This window comes from Echiichthys vipera (assembly GCF_963691815.1).
Source record: "Echiichthys vipera genome assembly, chromosome: 9".
NCBI classification, from domain to species: domain Eukaryota; kingdom Metazoa; phylum Chordata; class Actinopteri; order Perciformes; family Trachinidae; genus Echiichthys; species Echiichthys vipera.
The window spans coordinates 18,403,519-18,425,381 of NC_139834.1; the positions used below are offsets into that span (position 1 = coordinate 18,403,519).

Sequence of the window (21,863 nt, forward strand, 5' to 3'; positions counted from 1 at the left end):
TGAACTCCATGACACATATAGTTGACACATCAATTTTACCAGCATGTAAAGGTTTTCCCAGAAGTCCTGTGTCATGAGTCGGAAGAGAGCCAGGAAGGCCCAGCCGAAGCTGTCAAAGCTGGTGTAGCCGTAGTTTGGATTTCTCCCAGCTTTCATGCATGTGTAACCCTCTGGGCAGCGGCTGAGGGGTGAAGAGAGAGAAAGAGAGAACGGGGCTCCCGGCCCACAAATTATTCAGCACTATTTGCTTATAATGTAATGTGACTTCAGGCAGATAGAAGAGCTACAGCAGGTCTTTGTAAGGATCATCAGCATAGGGAGGAGGGCAGAGAAGGCAACTCACCCAGAGTCGGAGCTGTTCCCACAGAGAAGAGCATCCAACTGGCCAGGCAGGAAGTAGAAATTGGCTAAAGAAAAAAAAACGCTATAATGAGTCATTTTGCTCACATTTTGTCGCAGCTACAGTTTATTTATTCTGCAAAGGTCTATAAATCCATTCAGACCAATTTCTGACACCAGTTTGCTCATGCCTTTTCAATTCAGCGCAGTTTATTTCAAACCAATTCCTTTTGTCTATATAGTGCCAAAATAACATATTGTTTTGACATTCCAGCATATGGGCTGACTCATACCCCTTAATCGCTGCCAGCTCACCGTCGACGAAGCCTGGCCTCTACTTACTGTCGTTCATGATGTACTCGTTCCAGTCGAAGCCCTTGGTGGTGTTAATTGGCCAGAAAACACACTTGTGACGAAGGTTGCCCATGAAGAGCTGAAGACCGATGAGGGCAAAGACACTCAGGCAGAAGACGGTCAGGATCATCACATCCGAAAGCTTCTTCACAGACTGGATCAGGGCACCCACAATGGTCTTCAGGCCTGGGGGGCAGTTACACACACACGTAAACAAACCACACAGGTGATGCAGAAGATGCTGATGCCCCAGGTATGAATGTTTGGAGTGTGTACTTCTACTTCAGATTATCATCATTTATCACTGGGAAATATCCAGTTTCAAATTGATTTTCGTCTAAATCTTGCACTGTACTGCTTTCCTAGGTAATTGTGTTTATTTAACTTTTTAAGGAAATATATTTTTATTACATTAGGGAATTATAACGTGTAATATATATATAGATGTTAATTTGTCATAATTGTGTTAAATGTCTGGGCTAAACATCCCAAAAAAGGATGGGATTTATATGAAGGAAATTTAAACTGGAAATCATTTCTGTCTATATATAGGTAGTAATACATTTTGGACAAAACTGACGAGATTACATACATAACAACTCTAGAAACAAAACAAACAGGAAATATTCAGGAGCCTTCCCACTCTTTTCAGACTTATCCATACAGAAAATATAGTAACAAATCAAATCAAAGATCAGAAGTACTGTCTTTTTTAACGGAAGAAATTAGCATTTCATTGCCAATGACGGAAAAAGTGATCAAGAGGGGGAGGACTGTAGAAAAGTGAGAGGAAATCCATAAGGAAGAGAGCACAGCAGCACAAAAAGGGGCCATGAGAAGGACAGAGGCACAGGCAGGGGGGCTGGAAACCACATGCAGGTCATTTAAACTCCAAGGCTGAACAGGAGCAATTCAATGCCAGTGCCAGTGTGGACACTTTCTTGAACTGTCTTGTATAAGGTGTCGTTAGGAAAGCACTGACTCCCCATACCGTGACCCTGAAGTCTGTCTCATCCACACCTTTGCTAAAGACACAATCGTTTTACCTTCTGGAGCAGGTATCCTCCCGCAGCGTTCACATGGGTCCACAAGGAACTCAAACTTGGAAGCAGGATGACCCGCACCCCCTTTTCTGTTTGGTCTCTACAGGTACAGTGGGCTTTAGCCGCTGTACATACCTACTGTGTATTCTTGTAAAAAATATGGTCTAAATTTAGACTTACACATTTGGACAGTCTTACTAGACGCTACATTTTCTCCTCTCCAGTGCAACAGGCCTTCATGAATTATTGTTAAAGGAAGAGCTCGACATTTTTAAAGATATTATTTACTTTCTGGCAGAGAGTTAGATGAGAAGACTGATACCACTCTCATGTCTTTTTTTTAAATAAGAGTCTTCTGGAGTCTCCAAAGGTTGTTTGGTAATTGCTATTTAGTAGGCTAAAGTTTAGTAGGCTACGTTTAAAATCTTATGTATGAAACCAATACATGAAATGCATACTATTTCCGGCAAAATATTACAGTATGCACTGCTACTATGGCAGCATAAATACCCCACAATGCAATGTGGCAGTGACAAAAACTTTAATAACAGATAGACAGCAACCAAGGCAGTTCTTTAGCGTCAGTAACACTTCGATTAATATTTTCTACATATTGAAAATCCAATTGGATGAATCTTTTACCTTTTACAGTTATCTAAGCATTATCTGGTGATACTGGTAGAGCTGAGGTAGGCTCGGGTAACCATGGTTATGCGTTTTCGGCATGAATTCTCTCAGGAAGTGACATGGTAACACGTCAGCTTAGAGCATCAGAAAAGATACATAGCCTATTATTATTACCTATTAACACAAAAGTGTTCTGAACAATAGTATACATATTGTGTTTGTAGTGCAAAGTATGTGATTTTGGACACAGCTTATAGTCCGGCACATAACCCCTCATAAAAGGGGAACTGACGTTTTGATAGTTTAGTTTTTGCACAGATTAAATTACCAGTTGCTCTTTAGTGAATCTTACAAGAGCTGGTAGGTAAATTTTGTTACCTTCAGATGGAGCCAGGCTAGCTGTTTCACCCTGTTTAAGTCTCTGTGCTAAGCTAAGCTAACCATCTGCTGGCTGTAGCTTCATATTGACCGTCCAGACATGAGAGTGGAAGCGATCTTTTCATCTTACTCTCTGCCAAAAAATAGGTACGCATATTTCCCAAAATGTCAACTATTCCTTGAAATACAGTTCAAATCCACATATCATCCCTTTTTGCTTGCACTTAAAAGATTTCCTTTTCCATATTTCCAAATGAATATGCGGTTTAAGAAAAGCCATCCACAGTGGTTGTTTTGAGTCAGCACGACATCTGTTCCACATCCTCTATCAATAGATGGATAGATGTGTGTTCAATGTCACTCAAAAAGTTCAAGAGGTCATTCAACCATCCCATCTGTGTCCCCCAACCTCTACAACGTGAGCACACTGTTTCTTTTACTGTGTGGTATATCATTCAAGTAGGTCGTAAAAAAACAGAGAGGAAAGAAAATCAATAATCAAACTAAAAAACAAAAGAAGGCAACTCAAACTTTCAATGCCATTTGTCAGCCAAGCTCTTGGTAGGCTAATATTGTAAAAGCAAGTGACTGAAAAGCATCATGCAGCATAAGAGATATGTTCACAAACTAGGCTTGGCAGTCTTCATACATAAATAATTGGAGTATTCTGTGGGATCTCTCTAAGAGCATTGCCATTTCTAATATGAACACAGAGTATACAAGGTTTGTTTTTGATCCCAGAAACATGGAATCCTTTATTTCCAATGCAATCACTAGTTATAATATAAAATATCAATCTTTTAATTTCACTTGCACTTTCATTTTTGTAATAGAAGAACTAGAAGGAACTAGAGAGAGAATAGATCATAGCTTCTCAAATTTGAGATTCTTAGCTGAAAAATATACCATGTATAATCACCTGATTTATTTTTTTCCCCCTTAATATGAGAATATTCCATGATAAATTTTCTTTCCTACAGATCAGAGCATTTTCTTATTCCTAAAGCTGGTGAAAAGGAATTGGGTTAAAGCTATTTCTGAAGAGAAACACAGCTGCCTTGGAAACGAGCCTCATAATGAGAGCGCTACTGGGGCAGAAGAGAGTGCAGACACTTTGGAGGGCCCTAGAGGAGACTGCAAAGCCTATCAAAAATGTATTAGTACCATTTTTGATAATTTTGGAGGAAAAATAAATCAAAAAATGGTTGTCTCCAATTCTTTTGTTGTTGCTTAAATCATAATTGTAATCATAATAGTGAGTAGAAAAGAAAGGGTGAGAGGATCAGCCTTAGTGTTTAAACTGAGTCTCACCTGGAATGACAGAGATAGTTTTCAATGCTCGGAGAACTCTGAATGTTCTCAGCGCAGATACATTGCCCAGGTCCACAAACTCTGTTATATATCTGAAATAGGGGAAGGATCACACACAGAACAAACACGATGACAATAACCACACACGCCAAGAGCACAACACCACCGAACCAGGAGGAAAACGACGCCACTCACAGAGCCTGTCCACTGAGGAGAAGGGTGGAAGGTAAAAGGAAAGAAAGACACACACACCTAACACCGACCCCACCCAACCATCCCCCGCCCCATCCTGTCTTACCTGGAATAACAGAAATAGTTTTCAATGCCCTCAACACCCTGAACGTGCGCAGAGCTGAGACATTGCCTAGGTTTACAAACTCTGTTATATACCTGCAGGATCAAACCACAGTTACAAGAGCTCGTTATATACATGGAGATATGAGGTGATAAGGTACATTTACAAACAGACAGGCTATGTGACAGCTCTACAAACAATGACAATGTAACAATGTAATTTGCATGATCCTTAATGGGTAAGTATTTGGTTATGTAGAGGCAGTAAATCTGAATTATGAATACTACATGATATGTAGTCGCAGGGGGGGGGGGGCACTGGACCTTAAATTGAATGTTGTGGACTGAAAGAGAAAAGGTGAATGAGAGGGAGGTGACAAGAGGAAGATAAATCAGTTGAATGGGACTGAGGTGTGGGTGTCGCCAGGGAGGCCGCAGAGTGTCGGATGGAAACCTTCAATTCCCAGAGAGAAAGACCAGAGAAGTCTCCGATCAATGGAGGAAACACAGAAGATGGTTTATCAGACAGAAAGAAAGGAAAAAAGTGAGGAAGACAGAACGATGAACAATCATCAGTAGCATTGAAAGCTCAGTTACTTAACCCACCCTCTTTAACAAAACAATGGCAATATTTGCGCATGTGAATTAATTTAATCCTCCACTACTAGTCTGAATCCCAGGAAAAATACTTACGCCATCGAAATCACCATGAAATCCAGCCAGTTCCATGGATCTCTAAGGAATGTAAACCCATCTATACAGAATCCTCGTGCCGTGATTTTTACAAGAGACTCAAATGTATAAATTCCTGTGAATGTGTACCTGCAAGAAAAAAAGACAGAATCAGTTCACCAGGCCGGATGAAAGTTCACTCACATAAATGTCTTTACCCTTATTAGATGTTGAAACACCCAGGCGATGACGTTAAGGTTAAGCACAGGATACATTTGGGATGATAAAGTCAGGTAGATTGTTACATTAATTGTTGTTAATTTAGCAAATGGGTTGGGTTTTTTTTACAGAAACTGTGCATTTGTTCTCTTGAGTTAGCATTTGGCTAGCTCTAGTTTGTGCCTGTCTCCCATCACATTCTGGGTTTTTCAAAGATCACTATTTACTTTTCAGAAAATCAGATACTCAGCTCTGAGAGACAAGTGAGATGATAAAGTTTGATCTAAATGGTTTTCTCTCCTGTGTATATGACTTTAGAACAGGTGAAAAAAAAGGTTTGCATGGATCTTTTTCATTTTTTTTCATCTGTGAAAACAGGTTAAAAACGTTGTATCATACATTTGTGTTATAATAAAAGGTTTTGGCAGGTAAATTTCTTTTTCTTTTTTTGTCTTGTACTACTCATTTCAGCCAACAACAAATACAAATACAATTCCCCAGCCAAAACATTTTTTTCCACCCGTTTTCACAGATGAAAAAACAAAAAGAAAAAATTTGAAAAATTATCCGGGCAAAACTTTTTTGCCACCTGTTCTTAAGTCATAAACACAGGTGAGAAAACAAACCACAACAGACTTAGAAAATGGATCATACATTTTTTTTCTCACTTTACTCTCAGGGCTTCTGTATTCATCTCTGTGCTCTAATGTGATAGTAATACATATGCTCAAACTGGGGATAGCAGTTAGCATGCATTATTATATAATATAATAATATATAATATTATATGTGTACTTACTCTACTTGTTTTGACCACTCGGGGGGATCACTAAAGGTCATGAATATACAGTTGGTCAAAATAGTACACATAATGATCATGCTGAAAAGAGTGAGGAGCATGTTAAGGAAAATATGGATTATAGAGGCAATCACATCATAAACCATGTTGAAAATGTACAACACAGAAATGTAAAACATCTACAATACCTACAGTATGCATCTTCTGTGATTTCTGTGGTCCAGTGAACCATAACACAGCCCCCCATCTCAAGTTTTGTCATAAAACCTACTCATTGCACTTAACAGGAGGTGGTTTTGTGTTCTCACTACCACGAAGGCCATTATTTTACCCATGAAATATTTAAATGGTGTATATTTAGTGGAAACACAATGGCATGAACATAACAATAGTATGTGTTAAAGCTGCAAGAGTTTCAGTACAGAGAGGTTTAAGGAAACAAGGAAATCCTTGGTTATCTTTACATGCAGCCAGAGGTCAGTAATAGCTGTGGCTCGTGGCTAAGAATGAGAGGAAATTGGGTAAATGTAAGGATGGAGCAATAATAAGAATACTCATAGTAAAAAAGAGCAGTATTGCTGTTTCCGCCAACAGCCACAAAGGGAAAAGACCTACATTGCTTCCTCTAACTATAACTTTAATTTGACAAATCTGTCATCATATTATTACATCTTTGCTCTATTTAACTTATAACAATAAGATCATTGTTCTGAGGATGTTTGGACGAAAACTTTTTTTCTTTCTCACGTATGCTTTAATATTTTCTAAATATTGTTGTGTCATTTAAGTAATTAACAAAATATTACCATACACTGACATCATTGTAGCTGAATGAAATAAAGTTATGTTTCAAAATAAAGATAATGAATAGTACTATGATTAAAAAAGTATTTACTTCTTATGGTGTTTTGGTGCAACAAAAGTGCTCATTATTTTGTTATCTTTTTGGCTATGTCAAATATATGCCCCAAAAATTGATATGGAGTGTTTTTGTATTAAAAACCTACTCTTTTTCTCTTCCTGTAAACTTAAAATATATATGATGACCCATTATTATCATTAGCTAGCAACTCAAGGAAACATTACATTAGCAGCTACTAGCATAACACACCTGAATCTAACTGTCAGCGTTCAAGTTGCATGGAGGGTAATTTAGGCGGCATGCTTCAACAAGGAGGTAGAATCAAGCCCCAACCACAGCAACTTCCTGGTTGATCCAATAAGGAAGTGCCAAAAATTGCAGTTCTCCAAGTGTCCACTAGGGGAGTGGTTCAAAATAGAGCAGTTTCTCATTGACCTCCATGTTAAACAGGCTGTTTTCACAGCATAATTGAACCTATTTAAGGCCTGGTACAAAAAAAAACATTGTAGTCTGTATGTTTAGGCCATATCTCCATGGCAACAATTAGGGGGGTGAATGTTTTTGTAAAAGGCTAGTTTTTATTTTTTTGGAGGGCAAAAGTGTGTGAATTATTAGGGGTGTGGTCTCTTGAGTGACAGCTAGGAGGCATAGTCAGCCTGATAAGATGGCCACTCCCATAGGTGAGTATGATTGGATCAAGCTGAGAGAACGGACATCTACGTGAAGGCTACTTCCATTTTTGTTATACAGTCTATGGGTATAATGCACAGAAAGACTGCTGCATCGACTTTGATACTTTTTATATTGTCTATTGTGAATACAAACTTGTTATACGAGTGTTCTTTTAGACATGTGCCTATGTATTGTAACCTCTCTTTAGTTTGCTGGCTGTTGGTCAAATCTGTTATAACTTTAGCTAGTGTACAGTTGCTGAATGGGTTCCTGTTTAAATCTCATATCAATAAGCAGATTTGACCTACTTTATGAAATGCTGCTTCGATCGACTGCAGCTTGTTGTCTTAAACCGATTTCCTGCTACCTCTTGAGTGTTTATTTGACAGCTCTCTATATAAAAAAAAGGTACAACCTTCAAATCTTCAGTGTTGGTAGTGAGATGGACAGCACACTGCTAAACCATAATAGGCTTATTGAGGAGAGCCAGCCTGGGTTACTGATAAGGATGACTCATCATTTGTTCTAGCCTTCCCTTACAATTATAAAATGGCTACCTCCCAGCTTCCTGTATGTTCGTCTATGTAAAGAAATCACAATTTGTTGTGATCTGAAAAGATATACGTTTCTATCTTCATACCAATTGTCTGTATCCTCTCTGGTAGTTACAGTCACAGGAAACATCAATAGCAGTACGAACAGAAAGACAGAACATATCATCATGAATAATATACATGAACAGGAAAACCTTTTGTCTCTGCTGTTAAGACACTGTTTCAAAGGATATGCATGTATCAAAATTTTAATAGCTACTCGCCTAACCGGATTTAAAGGACTTATGAAGTACAAGGCAGGTGTGGCACTAAAACGGAAGATTGTCTTCCCTCTATTTAGCACTATAAATGTCTGTGGAGAGAAAAGAAAGGGGGATAGAGAGAGGGAGAGAAAGAGAGAGAAAGAAAGAGAGAGTATTAATCACTTGATCAAATACACAATAGAATACATTATTAAAACATTTACCAAAAGCAACAGAATTTGATACAAAAACAAATATGAGATCCTATTTCATGTATTGGGAGCATTGTTTCTGCACACATATAGCTCAGTATACATAACTCATATACATATTATAGGTAGTATGTGCATATGCTCATAAAGTAGGAAATTGCACATTTTCTGTCACATAAAATTATCTGAAACACATCTGAACAGAGTGAAAATGGCTGCCAGGATGTTTCTAATGTTGGTATGTTGTCCCAGTCACTCCGTACCGTCCTGCACATCACGGCTTTGGTGGTTTCAAAAGAAGGAAACAAGCAAAACCAAGAGAGGCGGGCAAGCCTCTTTCTGTGGATAACCTCATAATTGTTTAAATAAAACATGGCAATTTTCATGAAACTTTAATGGAGTTCTCTGCATTTGCAAAAGTGATATGGGGCCTCGCGCTTTTAACAAGGCAACCCTCACTACGCTAAGCCCTGCAGAGCTACCCAAGGCTGGAGACAGTTGAGTCAGAAGGGAGAGGAGAAGAAAGATGGGAAGGAAGAGGTACAATCAGAGGCCTCACGGTGGTCACATGACTGCATGATTTGCACACTTCTAACAGAAATGAGGTGCATGTGTAAAATGTTGTTGACAAGAAATGTAAACATCTTAGAGAAGACATGGAACCGAAAACTAAGAGACTTTCTGCCCAGAGGACATGGCACAGTTCTGTCACATGACCTCCATGATATTAATTTGACTGAAATCTACAGACAACTCAGAACAAGCTAGCACAGAAACACATGATTAGATAACCTTACTCTCTACTATTATAGGTCAGAGCAGCAGCCTCTCCTGAGTGTTAGTACTCTCATATATACCATAAACATTTTCCAATAAGCGCTATGGTCAGCCATAATGACACACATGGAAACGTCCCAGTTGCTGGTAGAATATCAGTTAAATACAACCATTACACACAGATGTTGTGCATATGTGTGACAAATACACATGACCTAATACACAAGCACATACATGAACTGACATGTGCACACAAACCAGAATGCACAAAACTCAAGAAATGAGCAGCCACGGTTGGCATCCACACACATACACATGACTGCTATGTATGTAGGGAGTCTTTTTTTTGTAACGCATGACTAAACTGCTGCAAAGCTACTGAAAATTTCATTATCCAGAGTGGAGCAAAGATAGGAGAGCGGAGGAGAGGACGGGAAAGGCAGAAAAACTGGGGAGATGGAGAGCAAGTGAAGCAGGCAGGCAGGCAGCAACTGTGGCAGCAGCATGCCGAGAAGAAGCAGGGCAGAGGGAGCCAGAGCGAGGGAGCTGGGCAGAAGACGGAGAAGAAGAGGATGTGAGGGGGGATGGGCGGGAGACAGAGAGAGGAAGAAAGAGCGCTTCAACACAGAAGCTCCAGCCATCAGGCAGGGCTGCAGCATCAGCATCCACGGGGGCCCAGCAGCCATTCAAAGATCCCCCTTCTTTCAACCCTTGTGGTAAATGCTAAATGGACTGCGTTTACAGGTCCTTTAGTCAGAGAGACTCTCATTCACACACACACACACACATTAATACAGCAATGGCGTAGGGCTCGGCTGCCATGCTAGGTGCTAACCTGCTCATGTATTCCTCGCCATGCCTTTTCCCTGGTACTGCTATTTTACATGAAAGAAAAATATGTTTGCATTCCTAGAGGACAACATGGTGTCTTTGTGGGAGAAAATATGACTTTCTATGAATGTGCAAATGATTAGGAGACACGCTGACATGTTCCTTACACCATGATCTACGTATTATTTCCTCTAATATCAAAATTACTGTACGTTGTTGCCATCTGTGACTTTTGAGATAATATTCCTTGATCCACAAAGAAAAGAAGAACAGATGAGCAAATGTTGTCTATCCTCTGACACTCGTACACAGGTGTGATGGGGGAAATCATTAATTTCCCTGATTTTATTTCAAATGATAATTTTACACCTTATGGTCTTCCTCCAGAGAAGACACATTTCAGTGGCTGCAGCGAGAAGAATGTGCTCATGCATCCCTGCACATGTCATCCATTTCATCCCTGTCCTCACTTCATCTCTCCCTCACTCCATCTCTCTCTTTCCCCCCTCTTCTTGAAAATGATCTGTTTCACCTGCCTTGTATATTAACACCAGGATCGACACGGCCTGGCCTGGCTCGGCTCAGCATGGCACTGCCCTGCTCCGGCCGCCGGCTAAGCGGGGAGGGCTGGATGCTGCGTCATCACCCAGCCGGCCTGTCAGCCCTCTGTCCCAGCTATGACACAATCTAAAGGAGCCACAACTGAAAAATTTGTGATAAAGATGACAAACATGCTCTACTCTACAGTTTTTCAACCCCTCCCTTGCGAGGCATGTATCCACATCCAGCCCGCCACCTCTCTGTGACAAAGACAAACACAGCAACATTCATCCATCAAGGTCACCAACTGATCTGACGTCATAGCAGCTTGAGCTGCCAGAACCAAAGTATCATCGGTTCCCTTTGGCATTAGAACGAGACTAGATCGAGGGGCCATAATTAGATTTGCCTGAAGCTGAAAGCTGACAGGACTGCTGGTAGGGGCGCGGAGACGAGAAGCAAAACACAAAGAAGCTTGCACGACTTGCATGCATCTGTGTCAGTAACGCATGAGCATGTCTGGAGAAGAAGACAAGGGGGTGACTTTATCAACAGTCCCACGTATCGATGGACATGTTTGCCACGTGTCATCTTAATCGTGTCTCCTCCTTGTGCAGTGGACTGGTACGTTACATAACAGTAAGCGTGTGCGGTGTAAAGACAGCGATGTATGAGACAGAGACAGACGGAGAGATATATACTGTGCACCTGAATTCACGCACAGCTAATGATGATGACTAAACAGAATATCACAAGCTTTTTGTGCTTTATTTTAAGGAACACTGTGTGGACAGGCACTGAGTTATACAACACCACAAAAGTGCAGCAGTATTTAACAGAATAAGTGATTGGAGGAGACCATTTTGAATAAAAATGCCCATTTTGTTACATAACTCGTTGTTAGAAATACAAACGACGTTATCGTGGTAGAAAATTTTAGCCTTACTGCTCAGTTCTGTTTATCAACACATCGGTATAAACTGACGGCATTTGGCTCAGATTTTCCAAAATGGCTGCAAATTTAAAGAAAGTTTTTAACTTTCCCGAGCCTCCATTTCAGACTCCGGTCTGACAAAAGCGAGACACCATTATCATCGACATAAATACAGTCTTGGTTGACATGTACACATGATGGAGATATTTAGGGACTCTCAAGGTCACCTGGCCGTCCTCACACTGAGCATCAGAGATGACACTCAGAAACCCCCAGAGAGACACGTCTCTCCTCTAAGGCAGCCAAACCATCCTCCGCTGCTTTTCTCTCCTGCCACAGATTAAATTTTGAACAATTAGGAAAGTCTGTCATGTGGAACAACAGTCTTTCAACAGTTACTGCTCCTGACCTTTTCCCCAAAGCCCTGCAAGCACATCAGAGATACGGAAAGCGCCCACTCAACAGCTCGAGTCTTACACTCCCCAAAGGTCTTGAAGGAGGAAACCATAATGACATTCTGCAACCTAATCATGAAATTAAAATAACTGTGAAGACAGCACACCTAGAAGCCAACCATCATAGACAACACAACGTTTGGCCATCCTCTAAGTAAATTTGCAGTTATTTTGTATGACTCACCTCGACGTTGTGAGGCCACTTATCTATTGGCCATTGTGTAAGATATTAATACGAGTGTTTGGGCTCGACCGATATAACCAGAACACCTGTTCATCTGAGTAAGCATCAAAAGTGGTGTGTATGTTGAGCAGTTATTAAAAAAAATCACTTACTTGAAAACCAAACCCCAACTAACTTGCTATCAAAATTAAGAGAGGTGTGATGTGATGTAATCATATTCTGACTTGCAAATAGAGTGCTGCGGGAATGAGCCCTAAAACCCGTAAATGAGCATTTTAGCAATTCCGGTTTTCTTGTCACATAGTTCATGGGTTTTTTGAAGAGCTTAAGAGATTTCCACGTTATGTTCTACGGCATAAAATACATCAGTAAATACTCCACTCATGAATTCTGAAGCTGTCTTAAAAAAAATTCAGACTACAGATGTTGTAAAATGTCATACGCCGAACACGCAAAATCAGTTGGAAGCTAGTAATGGGTATGTAGTCATGTGACCATGGTGTAGTTTGTTTATACCTCAATGTACAGTAGTAATTTTAGATTTCGGACGCCTGAGGGAGAGGGACAAATACCATTTGTAAATAGGACTGGGTATTGTTTGAAATTTGGTTGGAGATATCTCCAATGATTGAAGAATTTTTACTTTTTTCTGCATAAACATTTTTTGGTGAACAAGAGGTTTAAAACATGAATGTTATCTAAACACAAGCTGCCATGGAAGAACTGGAAGAATATGTTAAAGGTCCCATATTATGTTCATTTTCAGGTTCATACTTGTATTTTAAGTTTCTACTAGAACATGTTTACATGCTTTAATGTTTAAAAAACACATTCTCATAGTTCCTGTCTGAATATACCTGCGTTCACCCTGTTTCAAACACTCAGTTTTAGTGCCTGTCTCTTTAAAGTCAAGTTCAGACCAAAGATTTGCAACGAGTGGAGTTGAAACTGGCAACTATTGCAACGTGCCGGTCTGCAACTTTCTGAAACCTGCTCGCTCAGACCAATGAGATGAGACGATTTATCGTCTCCATATCAATGCCTCTCTGTATTTCTGCTCTAACCTTTGACTTCTCAGGCTTTTTTTCGTAGCTGGATATAATTTGTAGCATTTTAAAATATAAATGAGGAAAGAGATAGTGAGATACTCCCTACAGCTGTATTTTTAGTTGTAATGAAACCGAAATACCGTTTTATTTCCCTGATTCACTGCTTTGTTCTGGATTACGGCGCTCCCTCTCCTTATTCATTGTATTGCTCGCTCAACCCTCTCTCTTCGTCTCTCTCTCTCTCTCTCTCTGTTTTTCCTCTCTCTCTCTCTCATGCTCGTTTAGCGTCAGATTGATTGATTGGCTGTTGAAACAGGTCACGTGTTAAATTCTAAAACCAGCTGCTGGCGATTTGACAAGCAGAAACGCTGGCGACGACATCAGCCTGCTAGATTTGCAACGAGACAGGTCACTCACACCGCTGCAACTCTCACCTGCAAGTTTTTTTGCAGGCGAATCTTTGGTCTGAACTGGGCTTAACACCCATGATCCAATGTGGAAGTGCCAAAACTTGCAGTTCGCATGTATCATAACAGAGCAGTTTCTCATTGATCCCCATGTTAAACAGGCCGTTTTCACAGCATAATTAAACCTGATTAAGTCCTGGTACAAAAAAACATTCTAGTCTGTATGTTTAGGTCATATCTCCATGACAACACAGGACAATTCTTTTGTACCAGGCTAGTTTTTATAAAAGATTATGAATAATTACAGGCACAGCCTCTTAAGGGACAGCTAGCCGCTGGCCCTCACTTCGCCTCGAAATGGACGTATCTCCCTCCCCTCAACGTCCCATCAATGACCTTTTTTGGTGAAAGGAAATGGCGGAGTCAAAGTCTGACAAGATGGCGAGTCCCGTAGGCGAGGACGATTGGATCAAGTTGAGAGAAAGGACCTCGACTTAAAGGCTATGTCCATTTTTTATACAGACTATGGTTTAAAAAGACAGTTTCTGAATGCATTTCTCTGTGGATTGAGCATTTTGATACTTTCACAAATTTATATAGCACCTTGACCCATTTTATGATTAAAAAAGAACATAGAAATCTCACTTTTCACAATAGGGGACCTTTAAATCAGGTAATATCTGATGTCTGAGGAATAAGTAAACAAGGCTTTGAATCCGACCAGAAATTGGCTTCCAGCTTTTGATACTCCTACATTTGGACGCTACCAAAAAGTATTAAAGTTTAATACCCAGCCCTAGTCAGAAACATCCTTTGGTTCAAAAAACTCACAGAAATGTGAGTTGGTATCATTATTATAACTCATGCAAACTTACTTTCTGAGAATTCAGGTAGTAGGGGTCCAGGTCCTCCAGTGGTACCGCCACCATTCCCTTAGGGATGTCCCCGTAGATGTAGGGCAGGCTCCTCCCAGCCTCCAGGTCGCTGTTGGGCTTGGGCTTGTTCTCGTCATCGTCGTCGCGGTAGCTGCTGTCCTGCTTGGGTGGCTTCTTGTTCTTCTCCTCATTGATGCGCAGCTCGATAGTCGCCAAAGATTCCACAGTAAAATACTTGAAGCTATCAGGTCCTGGCGGTGCAATAAGGGGTGCAGCCATGTTTTCATCCTGCAGCTACCTGGTCTTTAGGTTTGTACCATCCACAGTAGCAGCTCTGCAGGAGGTGCAGACAGAGAGGACAAGTTAACCAAATTTCCACATAACATAAAACGAGCTTTAACCTGGGATGTTGTGCAAGTAAACAATAATCATTTCACTTTTCAGCAATAATCCTAAAGTCTTTCTTTGTGAATAGGAAAAGGTCTACAACAAGTGACAAAATGCATAAGGGAAGGTCACAAACACATATACACAAACATGTTTACAGATTTTGTTACAAAGTTGTGATGATAGAAATTTTGTTAAGAGTAGGGAGAAAAAGTATTACGTTGTAATGCTAAATATCTAATGCCACTGGTGTCATAATGGAGAAAATAATTATAGATAACATGAAGTACTACAAAAATGGCTGCCTGAATGTTGCATTCTTGCTACATTATTTATTTATTTATAATATTCCCATTCTAGAAATTACTGGATTTCCTTGATCCAAATGAATGTAACACATTGTAACACATTGTAAAGGGTAATTAGATACACCATGGAAGTGTTCTCTACAATGTTTGTACATTTGTCAATCAACATAACGTGTTTAACAGCCAGTGAGATGCAGGAATGTTTCCTCCAGGCAGCCTCCAACACTCGTATTTATAATGTCTCACTCACTCTTTAAATAACTGTAGATATAAATAGATACTGTTTATCTTGTGCAACACTGTCTGTTTTGTGTAGAGGGGTATTACTTTAAAAGTCAACCAAAATAAATGAAATAATTCATGTACTTACAAAGGCAGCTGGCTGCCAAGAGCTAAAAGCTACAGTAATTATAGTAAAGTGAGATATCCCTTTAAGGGCATTCAGATCCCTCATTTTACTGTCTCTCCCTCGCTTTTGCCTTTACCTCAGTTAAGGAGAACAGAAACATGAACAGACTTGTGGTCATTGATCTGTTAACGTCAACAGAGAGAAACCAGGACAATGATACATCTGATATATGATATAATATATCTAATGGATACCTTAAAACATGCTCAGTGACTTAAACAGGTTATGCTGATTTATAGTGACAGTTTCTTATTCTAAAGCACTTAATGCAGCATCTCTTGTATGAACGGTGCTATTCGAATAAAGTGTTACATAAATAGACTTGTTAGGTTTAATACTGTACTAAGGTGATGGTCATTAAAATTCATATGCTATTCCTGTGGTTTAAGATAAACAAATGTTTGTGAACATGAACAACTCTCTCGCAAATCCAAAAACCAGAGTGCTAAAGATCAAATTTGTGATGTCATCAAGTATAAATTGTGAAGCTGCAGGTCTTATGTTTAGGCAACAATTGTAGCCTATACAGTAAAGGTGTAGCTAACTAAGACTGAGCCAAGACCCCCCTAAATGTTTGAAACCCTTAATAAGTCCTGCATATAACCCCTGATAACAAAAGACCCATTTAAGGATATTTTTATTTTTTAATAGCTGCCAATAGCTTATAGTGCACTTAATGACTGCATGACTCAGTTGAGTCTTTTCCAGCACACTTAGATGTAAAAATGCTTGGTGGTCATGATGGTTACATGACAACTGTTCAAGCTGCAGGACATTTCAGGGTCAATATACTAATGTGAGGCAGTGCTGGAGGAAGGAGGAGGGAGCTGAGAGAAGAGCAGTTCAGTGGGAACACAGCCACACCTGAACTGAGACAATAACTATTTAAATGATGGCTGAAATTCTCTGATGCTGTATATGTTCAACATTATATTTCACCCTTAACCCCACTGCCATTACACACAAACCTTTGTTTTCCAGGCTACAGCGGAGGGGAAAGTGGGATGCAGCCTAAATAAGGATCCAACCATATCTGAATCACAAGGCCTGTCACTTCCATGCACCCCTCTTGCATTACACAATATAATAAAATACGCTCGACGTGTAAAGCGGATATCACACAGCAAAGCCTCCACTCGATCTGGAAAAAAACACATGAAAACATGCAGCCTGTGAGCCAAGACGTCTGTTTTAAAATGGACTCGCAGTCTCTGAGCCTTCTGCTGCTCTGCTGGCGCTGTCCGCTTCAGCACCACACGAGCGCGCACGTACACAAGTACACACACATATACAAATGCATATGCACGAATGCATACATACATACAGGGCTGATGGAGGAGAAAAAAATCATAGCCGATGTGACTGGGAAAGCCGTTTTGCTGTACACCAGGCCTTACAGCTGAGCTGTCCCCTCCGCGCCTACAGTTTATCCTTCAATTCTCTCCAGTGTTAGTAAGTCATGATGACAACACTCGTCTTTGGTGTGTCTCAGCCTCGTGGGTTGCACATTGCCTACATCCAGGTCTGATCGTGCAATATTTCTAACAGAAAAACAGGCACAGTTTTTGGCATCTTCTCCGTCCTCATTTTCAGAGACGCAGAAGAGTTGTTTACTAAACCTCTTAATTAAGAAAGGGGGCCCGTGGACTTCACTGTGTGCCTTGTATCCCCTGTAATATATGTCATTGAATATAAAAAGTGATGTTCGGCTACAGAGAGAAGCACTGCGCAGAGAAGTGGCCCGCTCTACAACCAAATTGGCCAAAGCAATATTGCTGCAGTGGGTGGCTTGTATGTTGAAAATGTCACGCTGTGGTAAACGCAACCGTGGATTTGTCAAAGTCACAAGTTTGATGTCGATGTATCATAATAAATCAGAGCGACGTGCCGCCTCTTGTTATTCAGCACAAAGACAAACACGATTGATTGTTGTTTTTTTTCTCGGGAATATTCTGTGCGGGGTTTTTTTTTTTTTTTGCGCGTTGCCTGGAAGGATCTGCACCACACCCGTGAAGCCATGTCGACTGCCAAATCAATAAGGGCTCAATCTGTGCACAAGATAGTCCAGGGTATATGAAGCTAAACACCAGCATAAAATACACATATAGTCTGAACTATGAGGTTAAACATACCAAATAAGACGATTTGAGAACGGTTATGATGCTGCCACACCGAAATCACCTGGAGGAATGTACATTTCTTGGCTATTGATGGTGGATGGATGATCAGGCTACTCACATAGCATCGACGCCTTACGGTGTTTCAAGAGAACCATCCTGTCGTCCGGAGGGTAGCCTATATATAACCCAAAATAGTGACCAACATTTGGAAAAATATCTTTAGCTTTGGCTTTCTGGGGGTCTGGAGCAGTCAGACGGCGCCCTACCTGAAGCCTATAACCTACTCGGCGTTTTCTCCCACAAAGGTCTAATCGTTGCCACGGATGCTCGATGAAACAGTTAATCCGATAAAATCCTTGCGATCGACATAAACTGATTGATGAATTTCCCCTTTTTTCTGGTGCCCTGGTCCAGCTGGATAGATGCTCAGCAAACGCAGACACCCTTTCCCATCCCGCTCCAAAAAAAAAAGGATCCGGGGCAGTGTGCAGCTCTGCGACATTTACGCAAGGATACCGACAGCGAGAAAATCTTCCGTCCCCTAACAACACATGCACCGTTTTCTCAAACGATTATAAATGAAGAGTACTCACTTTGTAAGCGTTACAATGAATCCGGGAAGCCGTTGCAGGACTGCAGATGTGGAAAAGATTGGGGAGAAACTGCGGTTGTCGCCATATTGTTGCTGCTATCTCCCCCCTCAGTGCGAGCAGTTTCCCTGCATAATTGATGACTCTCAGCAGAATGTAAGGGAGTGTCGGCAAGTGCGCTTCGTAAAATCGTAAAGGTCATTTAGGCCTGCAGCCTCCAAAACCTCAGTGTGTCTTTCACGAAATACAAATGGGCTCGGAGATGAGACGGCGCCTGGATGAGATTGTGCACGGAAAACACGCACAAGGTTTTCATGACAAAACGCATCGGCTCACTGTGTGTTCAGTGTGGTGAGTTTGAAGTGCAGGAATTTATTTTGCTGTGGGCATTCAGTCAGAGACAGCTTCCACAAGGCCACTGCATGTCTGACGTACCTCTGATACATTTGTTTCAAAAGCATATAAGCATATTGATATGATTAATGATTCAATTGTTAAAGGTGAAATATAAAGTGTCTAAGGAGTAGAGTGCAAATGACAACATGATATAATATTGATATATTACACATAATAATGAATGATGGCTATATTATGTTCATTATCGTGCGCAGTATATCTCTATTACATCATTTTATGCCATTTGCACTTTATTCCTTCAATATATTTTTATATTTCACCCTTTTGAAGCTCTTTTGTTATCTTATATTGTCATCTTGTTTGTTTTTTGTTATCTTATATTGTTATTGTATAATTGTTACTGCAATTTTAGAGCAATCTGGAACAAGAATTTCCTCTGGAGTTAATAAAGTTCTAACTTATCTTATCTAATATATTACAAGGCTACATTTACCCGACATAAAAACAAACGTTTACTTTGTCAAAGGTATTTTAAAACATACAATGTTACATATGGACTATAAGATTTATCCCATTACACGTGCACATATTTTGAAGCTTTCAAGCTTTAAATCATTGCAAGCTAGTTTAATTTAGATTCTGTACATCAGACTGCTGCTCCCCTCCCGGACTCTGCTCTTTAATAACACAAATAATGCAAATGGTGGGTTTACAGCAAAGACGCTCACTAGTGTTGGTGTTCCACACACAAACAATGCTCCTTCACAGTCCATCTAAAGCTCCATCTTGTGAATATGAAACATTGTATAGAAAACAATTCATAAACTTTTTTTGTGGTTTTGAAACCAACAGAACATTTACTTCCACTACAATGTTTGGGAACAACTGTGACTTCTTCCCCTTTAAAGACAAAATATTCAACTATGTATTGTGTTATTCGGTCAGTTTATTTCACTCTCGACACACAGGCCCCTGACTTCATTGGTCGGAAGGAAGTGAAGTTGTTTTTGTTTGTGGTCAAAAACATCTTCAGGAGCTTAACGATGCAGTTTAAAGCACTGCTGTTTGTAAGTGCTCTGTGTTTGAGGGCCTGATGTCGACCACAGGACAGAGAGTACAAGCAGGGTGGGAGGGGAGCTAACATCCTGTAGCTTTCTTTAATTCATTTTTAAAAAACTTTATTTTCTAATGAAATATTCAGTTAATGTAATGTTGCTTTTAAAATGCGACAGTTGCCAACAATTAGCTAGCTAAGGTTAGCATGTGCAATAAAATGCTGCCATGGTTACTGAGATTGGTTGTTAGGCAACTGAATTTAAAGCTAAGATGTCACACAAGTAAAATTTTACTCAAAGTAGCCATTTTTTTAGATCAATTAATTTCTTTTTTCTTCTCTTTTTGTTGTTACCATTATTATTATTTGTTTTTATTATTTTTATTTTCTTCCTCTCGTGTATATTCACCACAGATGTGTTGTTGGGAAGTTCTTTTCCCTATAAGTTTGTATTTTGCATTAAATAAATAAAGTTTGTTTGAAAATAGATAAATAACAGTAGCCATTTTCTAATATGTCCTCAGAGTTATTCAGTTTCTTTCACAGCCTTAAAGATGTACTCCATAAGAATTGAGATACCTTGTTTCTAGCGGCCTCTTTGGCGGTACATGCTATCAGGTTCACAGGTCACTTTCAGGTCCATGGACATATTAAAGTATCGACACTTATCTACCTTACTTTGTGCAATAATAACTTTATCCACCACTTAAGTGCATTCATTTAATCTAACTGCTGATTTCTGTCATAAACAGTCATACATATTTTATCTTATACATTTCCTCTACATTTAACTTATCTGATTTCATTTTCCGGGAATTTTATTTTACCTGTATTCTTACATTCTTACTGTATATTTTATACCTCCCTCGTGTTTTTGTGAGCTGCTGGAAATTCAATTTCCTTGCAGTAGTCATCCCAAAGAGATCCATAAAGAGAAGTCTAAGTCTAAGTTGAAAAACGGCACCCATTCATTCCTATGAAAGCTGCTCAGCGGCGCATGGTTCCTTTAGAACGTCGCCACTTCCTGGTTGTGTGGCGTCTTCTCGCGAACGCGCGAGGACTTTCTGGATTTAGAAATGTTCATGCTCCCGAGCCAATGCACGAGCACGAAACAACATGAAAAACAATAGAAAAACATCGGACTTGCTTTGCCCATTATATCGAGGATGCATCGAATGTGACTTTTTGGACTTCACACAGCCAGGTATCCCAGAATGCATTTCACCCTAACATAAGCGAAGATGGCGCGGGAGACAACAAACAACTTTAAGTTATAATTTTCACGAATAGCAGATTTAAGATTTTTTCGGCGAGAATGTAGTTGTTTAAACTTTGAATATGTGGTCAATGTTTCAAGATAGAGCCTATTTTAAAACTTCTGCCCTTACTACGTGACTACAAGCCTGACTCAAGTTGGAAGTTTCCGATTTCCGATTACAAGTGAATGCAGCATAACTGTTAGTGAACAGTACAGTTGGCAGACCAACAGCAGCGTCACTAACATGGCGGCCTATTTACATCTACCCCGCGAATGTCGCCACAGACATGGCGAAAATGAAAGTAGAAGCGCTTTCATTAGTGGGTCCTATGATCGGTCACCATTGTTTTAACTCACTCTTTGATAGATGGTAACTTAAAAGACAATTAAACAAATGAAAGCCTTACGGAGTACATCTTTAACTTACTTGGCCCAATGGTAGTTTATGGAACTGTTCATGTTAGCAAACGTACACTAGAATAATGTTGACATTGTCCAAAGTTTCACTTTCACACACATAACTTAGCACATAACATGAGACCGACCATGTCAGACGTGTTCCTCTCTCCAGTTAGTTAGTTAGTTAACGTAGTGCTAGTTAACTTACCTTCCTACTTGTCTTCCTTACATCAGATGTTTGGTTTCTTCCGGTGTCACGTCTTGTCACCATATGGGTCCAACTAAGTCGGACATTTGTGTTCTCACATACAGCTCCCTCAGTGCATATCTGAAAGTGACTTACAGTGTCAG

The 21,863-nt window shown here is 40.0% G+C and overlaps 1 protein-coding gene across 5 annotated transcripts in view; it reads right to left on the bottom strand.

Annotated features, from left to right (window-relative positions):
- Positions 1-14,909, bottom strand: part of scn8aa (sodium channel, voltage gated, type VIII, alpha subunit a) — a gene marked incomplete at both ends in the record, with an annotated part of 39,039 nt that extends 24,130 nt beyond the window's left edge. For 4 of the 5 annotated variants that reach the window (XM_083919628.1, XM_083919627.1, XM_083919625.1 and 1 more), the window contains 8 exons: positions 40-181; positions 344-407; positions 682-879; positions 4,053-4,144; positions 5,040-5,168; positions 6,037-6,117; positions 8,343-8,476; positions 14,631-14,909. In XM_083919628.1, coding sequence (XP_083775754.1) covers positions 40-181; positions 344-407; positions 682-879; positions 4,053-4,144; positions 5,040-5,168; positions 6,037-6,117; positions 8,343-8,476; positions 14,631-14,909 — 1,119 coding nt within the window. The remainder of the gene's footprint in view (positions 1-39; positions 182-343; positions 408-681; positions 880-4,052; positions 4,145-5,039; positions 5,169-6,036; positions 6,118-8,342; positions 8,477-14,630) is intronic. The other variant, XM_083919626.1, reaches the window with a different exon arrangement.
- Positions 14,910-21,863: the final 6,954 nt, after the last annotated feature.